Source organism: Martes martes (assembly GCF_963455335.1).
Source record: "Martes martes genome assembly, chromosome: X".
In the NCBI taxonomy this organism is placed as follows: domain Eukaryota; kingdom Metazoa; phylum Chordata; class Mammalia; order Carnivora; family Mustelidae; genus Martes; species Martes martes.
The window spans coordinates 24,040,431-24,054,916 of NC_137897.1; the positions used below are offsets into that span (position 1 = coordinate 24,040,431).

Sequence of the window (14,486 nt, forward strand, 5' to 3'; positions counted from 1 at the left end):
TTGGCCTCGAGAAACCGAGCCATTTGTCTCTGGAATTTGGACCATTGAAAAGATAGCCTTTTTGTTGCAAATCATCAGGACATTTGCAAACCAAGGGAGACTCCTGTCCTGCAGGATTGTGATCTCTGCAAGTTAACTCTTTGTTTTTCTTTAACATCTGGCCCCTGTGGCGCCACCGCCTAACGCCCTGGTGGTATATGATTAAGTTGTTTTTTCAGGTTTTAGCTATTTTCTCTTATCGGCCGGTTAGGGACGCAACCCATTCTTACAATTCACTTTTTTTTAAATTTTATTTTTTTTACGATTTTATTTATTTATTTGACAGAGAAAGATCACAAGTAGGCAGAGAGGCAGGCAGAGAGAGAGAGAGAGAGAGAGAGAGAAGCAGGCTCCCCGCTGAGCAAAGAGCCGGATATAGGGCTCGACCCCAGGACCCTAAGATTATGACCTGAGCCAAAGGCAGTGGCTTAACCCACTGAGCCACCCAGGCGCCCCTATATTCACTTTTAAAAGGTCATCCCAATAATAACCCCTGCTACCGTATTTCCCATCCAGGATTACATTTAGTTGTCAAGTCTTCCTACTGTCCTTCAACCTGGGATAGTTCCTCAGCCATTCTTTGTCTTTCACGGTGTTGGGAAGAAATTTTCTCTGCCCATCAAGGTCCTTGTAACTAAGCATGAGACAGATTAACGGGAGAATATCAAATTTAGTAGGAGGAATCCACAGTCAGGCAACGGGAGGTTTATCTGACCCTCCTGAGCTGCTAAGGGGAGGAGCTTGGGAAACAAAGTTTGGAAAACAAAGGGGTTTAAAAAACAAAGATTACCCTGTTATGCAAAGAATTTTCTTAGGTGAAGATGAATCTCTGTTAATCGCTCTCTTCCAGGGCAGGCTTTCCTTTCCAATGTAAATTTAGGCAGTTGAGGGAGGCAAAGAGCTTTTCCTGCATCTGCGGGGTGTGGATTGCTTTTAACTCAAAATCATCTTCAGCCAAAGGAACTGCCCTGGATCCCTACGACGGCTTGGACGTTTCTAAAGAGTGGAAGCCAGATTTTATTTTTTATACAGTGTCTCTTAGTTTGAGTTTGCCTGATATGTCTTCCTTTTTTGGGTATTGACCTGTTTCTGGCTGGAATACTGTTTCTGGCTGGAATACTACATGAATGATATTGTGCCTTGTTCATGCATCCCATCAGGAGGTGCATGATGTCGATTTGTCCCATTACTGGTGATGTTAATTTTGGTTACTTCCTTGAAATGGTGTCCATTGTTACCTCAGTCCTTAATAAATAATCAGTGGGGAGGTACTTTAAAACAGTGTGACTATCCTACCTCATCGATCTTTCACCTAATAATTTTAACATCTGTTGATAATTCTTACCTGAATCAATTATTATTAGGATGGCTGAAACGGGGTGATTTCTAATGCTGTCATTTCTTCTATTTTTACCAAGTGGTATCTTTCTGCTCTGGCTAAGGAAGAGCTTTCCTTTTAATGTATGTGTTCATTAACATGAATTCGTGGAATCATGTTTTTTTGATTACTGCCATTGTTCATCTTACCTTGTCTTTTAATACATACCAGTTACGAATATTCCTTTCACTTCATGGGAGAAAGCAAAACCAAACTTAGTACCCTTCTTATCTGGTTGGGAAGAAGAAAAGCACGTTTTAAGGGTAGGCTCTAGCTAACTATGGAAAGAATGATGTATTTTTTTTCCTCTAGACTTTTGTTTTATTTTTAAATTTTAAACAGTTTGTTAACATGTAGCTCTTCAGTTCCTATGGCTTCTGGGAGCTGAGGCTAACTAAATCCCTAATGATGGGTCCTAGCCAAGGACCATATTTGCATTCTTGACTGGCAGTAAGTAAAAGTTAATTCGATACTTTTGCTGAAAGCCTCTTTCGAAATGACAAAATATACCACTTAGAAGGTAATCTTTTGCCCAGATGTTTGGATGCACAAATCAAGCTGCTACATTCAGAGAGCATTTTCATTTTCCTTTCTATTATTATTGTTATCATTATTATATTATTATTTTGTATATCCTGCCTTGTTCCAGAAAGCGCTTTTGCAAAAGCAAAGCTACTATCTTTACATACTAGTTTATACCTTCCCAAAACGTTTTCTTGCTATTATATGAATAGCAATTCCGCTTCTTAATGTGTTACCCAAAAAAAAATTATAACTGCTTCTAAATTGCATTGATGTATTGTAGAATTGAGTTGAATATCTTTGTAGGCTGAGCATAATTATCCTCCTGCCAGGAACAAATAAGTTATACTGCTCCAGAGAAATAAATATGCATATGAATTTATGTGGATGGATAAATCCTTATAAAGTTTAGCTCTTTATAACACAATGAGAGAAGGAGAAATGTACTTGGTGAGGCTAATGAATAAACTGGGATCATTAGATTGTCTATCATGCATTTCCCCCACAAGTTGCACTTTACTGCATACAAATCAGGGCAGAGCATTTCAAAGGACTTTATATAATGAATGAGGCAATTTTTGGCTGAACCAAATAAGAAAAAGTCACCTGAAATCTTCAGTTCTACTTGAAACAAGATTATGTATAGAAATACGTATAGAGAAACAAAATGAAAAGTCCGAGTGAAGATTTACTTTGCTAACATCTTTACCTCTTCAAAGACATCTAGCAGAAAAAGTTTGCCAACAATAAGACCAGGTACAGGCCAGTAGAAAAAAATAGGACCCCAAACTACAGTAGGTAATTGCAGCAAGATTAGTGTAAACCGAATGCATTTATTATTTGCAATGTAATCCAATATACTAAGAGATGGCACGCGCTTTATTTTAATTAGCTGTTTCTTTTAAAGGGTTGCTTGGTCCAACTGTCTTGATAAGAAAAAATTGTAGTCATTGCTCAAAATGCTTGTAGCAAATCTAGTTTTAAATTGAAGCAATTTATTCCAAAAGCAGTCTACTACCGCAGCAATAATCAATGTGTTTTCCCTTAGCCCAAACTGGAGCTTCCAAAGACTATTGTTAATTGCGGTAACTAAATGACTGCTGGTGCCCTTAAATGTAACTCTTTGGCACTTGTTCATTTGTTGTGTTTAACCAAATGCCAATTTCCCTTAGGATTTGCTGAGCGATTTTGCTTTACAATTTTCAATATTCAGTCTCAGTCCCTTAAAGGGGGTAGAGTCTATCATTTTAACCAAATAACACAAAGGCTAACCAGATTTTTAAAAGGTCTGCACTATCTCTTTCCATCTTCTGATGTTGAATTGTGCTGAAATGGAATCTTTTTATTTTTTAAATGCTGTCACTCCAGGCAACCTGAACTTGAGCTGAAAAGCAGATCCCATTTCAAAGAGAAAATGACATTTGCTGGGGCAACACCTTTCACATTGTAATGTAAAGATAAAATACATCAGTGGGCCCGGAATCATTTCTTTTAAGTGTAACAGAATTTAACCCCTAGTAATTTTGTCCTGACCCAATGTATAAGCAGTAACGGATAGCACTCATATTAATGAATTTGTCCAGCTTCGAGCAAAAGAATGTGGAAACTAAATCTAGTACGCCATTTTCTTTGGGAGAGCTTACGCATGGTCTATAAACCAATGTGAAAAACTTACATGGGAAATTTTTTAACCTCCCACATTTCTAATACGAAGGCACATAAATTACTCTTGCATAGAGGTAATGTAGTAACTGAGGAGCAGGTACTGGTATGTGGACTGTGATAAAAGACACATTTCTTTTCTCACTTCCAAGAACACTGTAAGAATACCAGACTTCTGCCTGTAATATTGTAGAAGTATCTGGGGGAAATTTGAGATACGCTCTGGATCGCAGGATAAATTAGCTCCTTGAAAATGCCATTTCTTTGGACCCAGTCTTGGTCTCCATCTTATTAGTAAATGACTATCCTGTGGCTCAGGAAGACTAATTCTTGCTTATTGCCCGTAGTCTAGGTATATATAGCTTTCCACATGTTTGTACCTTGAAGGATATATTCATGTGACACTAGACTATTTCTCTAATTGCTAAGCCACATCAACCCCACTGTCTCATTACATTTCAGACAGTACTTTGATTGGCCTACTCTATAGTGTATTTGAGGTAGTGTATATAATTATTTGAGTGGCTCATGACTTCTAGCAATAGGAATGATTCACATTTGGGCAATGACTTCTCTAAAAATAAGAACTTACTTTTATATCATTTTTCTCTAACTTTTGCATATTCAGTGTTGAATTTTTTAAAAAAAAATGTATAGAGAACAGTCTTATAAATGCCATCTGAAGAAAATGAGAATTCAGCTTATTACATTAATAGGATTATGTCTTGGGCACAGCTTTGGATTGTTTCAAAAGCTCTTCCACTAGATATGGGCACGGAAAGGATGCTTGTCTAGGCCTGGTGCCATGTCTCCAGAATCCAGGGGCGTGCTTGGAGCCAACATAGAACCATTCCCAGCCTGGGGAGGTTTCTGCAGTAGACCAGCTGTCCTGACTCCAGCTTTCTTTACAGCTTCTACCCACAGAAGCCTCGAGTTAGATTTTATAGCGGCTATTCTTTTTAATCCAAGTTTTAAAGAATTAAAGTGTGATTAACATAAGGTAAAATGCGTAAATGATAAGTATTCAGCTCGTTGAGTTTTGACAATGTATATACTTGTATATCCATACCTGAAAAAGATACAGAATATTTCTTTTACCCCACCAAGTTTCCTCTTGCCCCTTTCCAGTAAATTTTCCCGTCACTCATCCACAAAACATCCATTCTGTGATTCCTACCACTATGTTTATTTCGGCCTGTTTTTGTACTTCATTTAGAGAGAATTACACAGAAGACATTATTTTATGTCTGGCTTCCTTCACCTAACATAATTTTGTAAGATTCATGCATGTTGCTTGTATCAGTAGTTTACTCTTTTTAAATTTTATTTATTTATTTGACAAAGAGAGAGCACAAGCAGACAGAGTAGCAGGTAGAGGGAGAGGGAGAAGCAGGCTCCCCACTGAGCAAGGAGCCCGACATGGGACTTGATCCCAGGACCCTGGGATCATGACCAGAGCTAAAGGCAGCTGCCCAACCAACCGAGCCACCGAGGTGCCTCAGTAGTTTATTCTTTTATTTTTTTAAAAGATTTTATTTATTTACTTATTTATTTGACAGACAGAGATCACAAGCAAGCAGAGAGGTAGGCAGAGAGAGAGGAGGAAGAAGCCTCCCTGCCCAGCAGAGAGCCCCAGGCGGGGCTCAATTCCAGAACCCTGAGATCATGACCTGAGCCAAAGGCAGAGGCTTAACCCACTGAGCCATCCAGGCGCCCCCCCACCAGTGTTTATTCTTTTTACTGCTGAGTGTATTCTGTCATATGGACATACAGCAGTTTGTTCAGTATCTCCTGTTAATGAACATTCGTGTTGTTTTCAGTTGTGGCTACTGTGAATAAGACTACTTTGAACGTTCTTGAGCAAGTCTTCTTGTGGACATCTGCTTCTATTTCCTTGCATAAAGACTTAGGAATGCAGTTGCTAGTCATAAGGTAGATTCAGTTAACCTCATCAGAAAATACCCCAAATTGTCTACTATAGTGGTACGATTGAGCTCTTCCACTAACAACATTTGAGAGTACAAGTTACTCTCATTGTCCATTTTTTCCCAATTCTTTTCTCATGCAAGAAACTTTAGGGTAATAAACTGCAAGGATTCGATGCATTAAATTAGAAAAACCAATGACTCTGAAAAGAAACCACAGTCCAGATGTTTATCTCTCCCATCATATCCAGTATTATTTATTTATCATATTTTTAAGTAAACAAATAAATGAATGAATAAATAAATAAATAGATAAATGAAAACACAGCAAGAGAGGGAGCACAAGCAGGGGGAGTGGGAGAGGGAGAAGCAGGCTTCCCACTGAGCAGGGAGCCCGATGCGAGGCTCCATCCCAGGACCCTGGGATCATGACCTGAACCAAAAGCAGCCCCTTAACAACTGAGCCACCCAGGCACCCCACGTCCAGTATAACTTAAATCAGATTATTTTGGTGTATAAATTAGCCTATGGGTATAAGTTAGTTTTGCGCAGTTTTCTCTGTGTGGTAGAGTCAACTCTTACACTGAGAGAACCCGGCCCAGTGCATCTTACAGCATTATCTACCCACTTATCCTTTTTATTCACATAGGAATGGGAAAATATTATATTGAGGAGCTTCTTGTATTTCATTCCTGGAACTTTTGTAGTACTATCTTGTGTAGGCCCTCACAAGTTTCAACAGTTAATGCTATCTGATATTTATTAATACAAAATGTAAAAATTTCCAGGAGGTGCTTTTCTGTATTTTACTTTCCATATTAATTCTCTTAGACTCTCAAAGGTTTAATAACTCATTTTGTTTTTCTTTTTTAAATTCATAAAATCCAAGCATATAAGATTTTCTTCTATTTCCCATTTAATTTTAATAAGAACATAAAATACACTTGACTAAACAGTAGTTATATATGTTTTTTGAAACCAAAAAAACCCCCAAATTGTTGAATTAAAAATGAAGTACTAGACAATGAAAAATATGGCTGAATTTTGTTCTATAATTATCATGGGAAAAGTGACATCACACGGAAACACACACACACACACTGCACAAACACAAAATGTTCTTATGAGGCAATAACATTCATGCTTTTCAAATTACTTGTCACTGATACTGCATCATACCCATGAAGATTTCACCCCATTTTTGAGATCTCAGGAGTGATCTTTTAACGCAACAGTAGTTGTTACTGCAAAACCATAGATTATTTTAAAGTTTTCAGTATAAGCCTACATTAACTATGCTATGGAATTAGATAACCCATTGATGGATTATAAATGAAAACATCAAGTATACCACTATTTTAGAGCCATAATTTCAGGAATTTTTATATTTAAAGGCAATTAAGGAAACTATCACTTTTCAAGGTAATCATCAGTAGTGAACAATGGTTACCCATCAATAACATTTGGACTATATTGATCAAGAAGACAGCAGGCATCTACAGGCTCTTAAGGTGAACTTCAAAATCTGCATTCTGGGGTGCCTGGTTGGCGCAGTCGGTTGGACAAGGGACTCTTGGCTTTGACTCAAGTTGTGATCTCAGGGTCATGAGGTAGAGGCCCCTGCCAAACTCCGAGTCTCTGAGCACGGAGTCTGCTTGAGATTCTCTTTCTCCTTCTCCTTCCACCCTCACACTCGTGCTCTCGCTCTCTTTAAAAATTTTTTTAAAAAATCTGTGCATGCTGACTTAATGTTTATTTTATTTTATTTTAAAGATTTAATTTATTTTGTTTGACAGAGAGAGATTGAGCACAAACTGGGGGAGAGGCAGAGGGAGAAGCAGACTCCCCACTGAGCAGGGAGCCCAATGCAGGACTCAATCCCAGTACCATGGGATCATGACCTGCACTGAAGGCAGATGCTTAACGGACTGAGCCACGCAGGTGCCCCAGTTCTGGCTTAATGTTTAAAAACCAGTAGCTTTGATTTTGTCACAACGTCTATGAGTTCTAAAGGAGGAAAAAAGTAAATGTTTTATCCCCAGATAAATTTTTAATGGAATATGGATATTCAATAGGAAAAAGAGAACTTGTATGTAGTGAGTGGCCAGAAAAATCCCTCTTTTGGATAAAATGTAGCAACCTATCTAGTAGAGGGGTGGCTAAACAAATGAAAAAAATGTCTAAGCCGCTTAGGAAAGGAAAATGCTACAGACGTAGCTGGGTGTGATATCCACTAGGGGTCCAACTTTTGAAGCCCAAGTGTTCAGCCTCAGGTACTGTGATAGGCCAGCCACCCTGGGGGCACTATTCGGAGGTAGAAAACGGGAGTCATTGTTCCTGGCAGGAGGCAGCAGACTGTAATCCTCAGGGGGTTCACCCAACGCTATTAAACAGTCCACACCGCCCTTCAAGAACTGCGTTTTTGAACCTTTACCGCGCCACCCCCACCGCCCCCCCTCCCCAGCCCTATCGCCTCAGTGACAGCTCAGGTGGAAAGTATCAAGATTCAGAAACTGTCCCAGCTTAAACTCCTCATATCCTCAAGCCTAGTTTGTAGGATTCCCACAAGGGATATGTTTATAGGAGTTACTATACTCAGGCAAGCTCAGAATCATAGTTTCCAAACAGGTATTTTATAATTCTTTCAGTCCAATTGCAATCTACCATTTTTACCATAAGCAATGTCGCTTAGCAACACAGTTACCACAAACCACCTTATCTGGTTACCAAGGAAACAGAGCTAGGAAGGTCAAATTCTCCTGCAGAAAGGGAAGGGGTTGTGTTAATCCATTACCTACATCTGGTGTCATCCACAAAACTGTGAAATCAAGTTGAATTTGTGATGTGGGATGTGAATATGATCTAATTCCCTTCTGTGATTTTTTTCCCCTAGAGCTAATGTACACAGTTGAACTTGCTGGAGGCCTTGGTGCTATCCTTCTGCTGCTTGTTTGCTTGGTGACCATCTACAAGTGTTACAAGATAGAAATCATGCTCTTCTACAGGAATCATTTTGGAGCTGAGGAGCTGGATGGAGGTAAGATAAGTTCCCTCTTTTTAACGTTCTCTCTCAATATTCTTATTTGTTTTCTGCCTTTGTTTTATTGAGGGGCAAGAAAATTCCCTGCCTTACCACTGGCAGCAGCTCTTACCATCTTTCCATGTTCAGTGGTTGTAAATTCATCTTTTACACAGAACTGTGCGTGTGATGCTTTGGAGCCAATAGGTAATTTCCTCTGACAATTGTAAAGCAACACCTACCCTTTTTAGAATCCGCTGCCAAGTAGCACTTGAGAATTACAAATCGTGATTGCAGCTATCGGAGTGTTCCTTTTCTCTCACCTTGTAATCAGTAGTGAAAGGCCAGCTTTACTTTTCTATAGGTGAAGAGGACCTCTTTTAATTGTGTTCCCTGGCCCGGTGGTTTGAAGTGAAACTCAGTTTGTCCCTTGCTTAGACTGACCAGCTCTAATAAACTGTGCTGAATATTTTAGAATTCATAGCAGTCTTTCCAAGCCTGTTTATGTAGCTATATTTAGACAGATGAATTTTTATTCCAAGTGTGGACCAACAGATAATACAGTGCCCAAGCACATTGTTTTCATACGAATACATCTACTATTTTTCCTTGAATTGGACGAGTAAATGTTGTTTTCATGGAAATCGTAATAAAGATCTGCCCCTTCTGGTCAATCGTGACTCTGTGTGCACTCTAAGAGGAATTTGGGGGTTCTTAAAATGGAGGTCCATGAACTACCCATTCGAGAACTTAAGGTTTTCTTTTTTTTCCGCTTTGGTTATTCGAGAGTGATCTGTACATAAGATAAGTTTGCAGTAGAGGAAGCATGTGCAAACTCACACACACAGTCCAGATGGTAACAATTTCTTGATCATACTTATACATTTCTTTTTCACGATTGCCGCTTCTGCACTAAGTGGTACAAAGGAAAATGAAGGGATTGCCATGTTTCTACCTTTCCAGGATCCTGTGGACTAAATCTACAGGTAGCATTGTGGGTGGTCAGGCTTGTGAACAGGACTAGTTTACACGGGCTGTGTAACCATTTGCCCATCCCATGAGGGTGAAGTCCGTGCCCGCAGCATGTCCGGGGCATTTTACATTTTTAAGTGCTGATTTGTACTTGTTCCTAACTTTCTTCCCTGCATGTGTGGAGTATTAAATTTTTTGGCTACTCCTTCAAAGAGATATGAGAAAATTGTCAACGTCAGGGCTATTGTTGGATGAGTACCAAAAAAAGTGCTGGGCCTTCTTAAATCATTCTTGTTAAGGCTCAAAAACTTCTGAGGTCAGTATTACAATTTCCATTTTACTGATAAGGCAACTAGGGCTCCCAGAGGTTAGATAATGTACTGATGAAGATAACATGAGCATTACTGTAAGTGGCCAAGATGGGATTCGAAAATAGGTCTATATCCAAAATATCTATTTTATTGAATCCTGAGTCCCTACTGTTTTATGCCTTTTAAAAATTTAGTCTGTTCAGTATAATCTAAAGATCTGATGTTGCTTGTACAGTTTGCATAGTAGGAGATGTTTCAAAAAGCAGATTAGCTGAGCATCTCACTTGATCTATTAACGCTATTTGAAATATTTTTAGTTTGTGTTCTGAATGAAATGAATGATTTCCCCAAAACTATCTATATCCAGTGCAGTTTTTCTTTGTCATGTTCTGAATGGTAGAAGATTCTGGATAGTTTACCTGCCTCTAAACCTTAGTCACATCCCCTTAGATCTTTCTACACATGTTATTATGGTTGAATAATTATCTACTCTTCCATTAGTGGAAAAGTTCTCTGACATCATCGCATTCCCATCTTCATAGGTGTCCCACAGTCCTTTCTTCTTCCAAAGAAAACATAAATGTTAAGAAGAGACCCCAGGCTTTTCATAGTCTTGACTTGGCTTGAAAAATGTAATCCAGGAGTCAAAAGTTTAGTGATGCCTTCTTGATTCTTGGCCACAGCATGAGCTCCCCTAAAAGGAGAATACATAAAATACTCTTGGATATAAGGAAAGGCAAAGAGTATGAAGAACAATAGGGAAAGTTTAGTTCATAGTTTGCAGCAATGTCTCACTCTGGTGATATGATAGATTCACTGACTATTTCTTGACCATTTATTAAATAGCAAGTGCTGTGTTGGCTACTTGGTTGATACTCAGAGAATTACACAACTAGAAAGACAGAATTTAAGCCCAGGTCCAAATAACTCCAAATTCCAAGCATTTCAGCCATTGTGTCACACTGGGATATGGAGTAGTTGGTGTCCGGAACACATCCATGCAATTCCTTTTGGGTCATCAGGATAGGCATTCCCTGGCTTTATCAGTTCTGTGTCAGAAAGATTCTGTTTTTCCAAGATGGAATACACTGATGATTTGTTCCCTTGGTTTGTTCGCCTCACGCTTTGTTCCCTTCTACATAATTTTACATTTCATTGTTTCCTCTGGATCCAGGTCTTAGCACTTCTCGTTCTGCAATACCCACTTTTTTGGATCACACTTACAACCCTATCTTCAATTGCATTAGTGCGTAAATAGCCCCTAAGTCTAAATGTCCTTCTGCTAGTTCTCTTGGATTTTATCACCTAATTGTACCTCTTGAAAATAGACTGTTTCCTCACTCAATTACTCTTCCTTGTCCAAGCCTCCTACACTACCTTCTGGGTCTTCATTCTCTACCCTTCCATTTTATCCTCCACACTCAGCCAGAATTTCCTTTTTAAGTACACATTTACTGTGATTGTTAGGGGGAAAAAAAAAAAAAAACAAAACATGCCTGGATGTTCCTGCCAGAGCAGGTCCAGGCTTTTTAGTTCAGGAAACAACTGCTGCTGCAGGGTCACCCAACTTAAACTGTCGCCTTGCCACCTCTGTGGAATCGGACCATGCAGAGTTCCAGTTAGAAGGAGATGCTGGCATAATTCGAAGATCTTTTTAGGTAAATGAAGTAACTGTAATGATTAGGGGCAGGAGAAGGTTAACTACTCTCCCACCACTTTGGTTCCATTACATATTGGAAGAAAATTTGGACAAATTCTGTTTTATATGCCTTTATTAACAAACAAACATAGACCCCACCCTGTAAACTGGAAGACATTCCGGCTGTCTGTTGTGCATCTGTGTGTCTGTGTGTGTTCCCTAAAACCTTACAAGAAAGTTTCCCCTGAGGTACATGTGACAACATACCAGTGGCAGGATTAGACTCATTATGTAATGACATCTAAGAATAATCTTCCTCTGAACACAGGACCATTTTGGAATCATGTCTAGAAAAGTTTCCCTAGGGGGGCAGGGCCAATGGCCCCACTAGATGCTTGTGGGGGTGCTCGCTTCGGCAGCACATATACTAGATGCTTGTGGGGGAGTGATATGTCTCTATATTATGTTAAGTAATCCAAGTGTCCTGAATAGCACTGATTTTGCCATGGAGAGCTGGTTTCCAAGATCCACTATATTTAGTAAAAAGCCACTAATTTTAGCAATCAAATCTGATTTCTAATATCCACTGTGCTAATTAACAAAATGTCTACTTTTGATTAGAAATAGTGATAGTCAAAGCACTTGTAGAGGCTGCCTCTGGGGTGTTGCCTTATTCTAATAAAATACCAGCTGACCATCCTGATAAAAGCAACCTGCTGTCTCTAGAGCAAAACTTACACTAACACAGTATACCAATGTCTGTCCTAGAATAAGTACAAAGAAAATACAGTTATCATGACAACATCCAAGTCCTTCCCTTCTCCATGCCTCTGCCAGGGATTTCCCTTACACTTTGTTTAAAGCTTATATAAAGGTGGTCCTTCCTTCCCTCCCTCTTCCCTTCCTTCTTTTCTTCCTTGCTTGCTTCCTTCCTCCCTTCCCTCCTCCCTCCCACCCCCCCTTCCTTCCTCCCTCCCACCCCCCGCCCCCCCTTCCTTCCTTCTGCCCTCCCTTCCTTCAACTCTTTTTTCCTTCCTCTCTTCCTTAAGAAAGTTTCATATCGATAGATGTTGGTAAGGTAGTGCATACGTTTTCACTAGGAAGTAACTTATGTGAACAAACTTAAGGTTTCATTTTGCGGGGAGGATCTAGTGCTAGACAAGGTGAATCTACTTTATGTTTGTTTTTCTCAGAGTGCAAACTGTTTCTGTTTTGGTTTTATCCCCTGACAGTGGGGTATGAGGTGCAAGCTTACTTATAATCATGGCAGGGCAAGCTTATAAGAACACTGTGATCACTATTTTAAAGATGAAAAAAGAGCTCTTCTGGGGCACCTGGGTGGCTCAGTGGGTTAAAGCCTCTGCCTTCGGCTCAGGTCATGGTCCCAGGGTCCTGGGATCGAGCCCGGCATCAGGCTCTCTGCTCAGCAGGGAGCCTCCCTCCCCCTCTCTGCCTGCTTGTGATCTCTCTCTGTCAAGTAAGTAAATAAAATCTTAAAAAAAAAAAAAGAAAAAAGAGCTCTTCTAGTTCTAGTTCTACTTTGGGAGTTATTATAGGTATTAGACAAAACGGGTTAGAGCAATCTTTTTAATCTCTACCCCTTGACCCTTGAAAAATGTGAACATCTGTTCCATTTCATGCATATGAAACACATTGGTATCTACGTCATCTTAAGTCATAGATTTTCTTTTTCTTTCTCCTTCAGTTATAGGGTTACCTGACTATTAATAGTCCCAGGAACTATTGTCCTCATGTCCATCAGTGAAACAGTACTTCTTTAAATCATTTAGAAATCCTGTAGGGGCTTTTTGCTTTTGTTTTTGTTTGGTTTAGTTATTGATTTGTTGATTAGTACTGATTAGATAATTTGCACACACATGAACAATCTAGAATGTGTTTTTGTGTTCCAGAAGGAGAGACCTGTAGTGGTTTTTGGTATACAATTTGCCCAAAGTCATAAACTATTTAGTAGAAAACAAGCCTTCTTATCTCCACCCCTTTGCTCCCTATATACCACTCTGCTAACTCTTACCCTCTTAAGATTTCTAACATCTACACTGCCCACTGCCCCCTCAAGGATGCAAGGGAAGGAAATATCTACTGATGACCTCCTTTGGGCCAGGCACTTTGCTATATGTCAGGGACCCATTTCATGCTAGGTATATCTACCTTAGAAAGGTGTTATTTTAGAGATCAGGGAACACAGTCTCAAATGAGTGAAATTAAAAGTAATGGTAGTCAAGATTTGACCTCAGCTCCTGGGGCTTTTTTTGGTTCACTATATCATGACATATATATTTTAATTACTGTCACATTTCAGTGTTTGAGACCCTATGGATTCAAATAGTCCAGGAAGGTACCAAGTAACAAAACAAGTAAACTAGAACAATATTGCAAAAATTGCAATGTGTAAAACTCAAAACAGCTTTAATTTATTTTGGAATACAATTGCGAGATGTTGACATGGCAGGATTGAAATGAAAAGTGAAATTTATTAAAGCAATGATATTTGATAATCAAAAATCAAAATATTAAGATTGTATGACTGTTTATTTATTAAATGATATATCATCCAATTCTGCAGAGTTTTTTACTTAAAATTTCTATCATAGAAAGGCAAATCTGAGACACAAGAAAGAAATGTGGCTTAATTAAAAAAAACTTATTTATTCAAATTATATCAATGCTATTTTTAATGATCACATACTTCTATGCTAATATGCCACATGAAAACATAGAAAGTCATCTTTTAAAACGATTTTTAGATTTTGTTTATTTATTTATTTTGGAGAGAGGGTGAGAGAGCATGTGTAGGGGGGAGGGTTAGAGAGGGACAGAGAAGGAGAGAATCCCAAGCAGACTCCACACTGAGCTCAGAGCTGGTTGCAAGGCTGAATCCCATGACCCTGAGATCATGACCTGTGCTGAAACCATGAGTCAGATGCTTAACCAACCAAGCCACCAAGGCAACCCAAAACTCACCTTTTAGCTTAAAACACATTATTTATCATTAAGCCCT

General features: G+C 39.1%; 1 protein-coding gene across 1 annotated transcript in view; it reads left to right on the forward strand.

Moving 5' to 3' along the window:
* IL1RAPL1 (interleukin 1 receptor accessory protein like 1) overlaps positions 1–14,486 on the forward strand; it is a gene marked incomplete at both ends in the record, with an annotated part of 1,258,868 nt that overhangs the window by 1,221,175 nt on the left and 23,207 nt on the right. Inside the window, one exon of the mRNA XM_080795733.1 lies at positions 8,420–8,563. Coding sequence (XP_080651859.1) covers positions 8,420–8,563 — 144 coding nt within the window. The remainder of the gene's footprint in view (positions 1–8,419; positions 8,564–14,486) is intronic.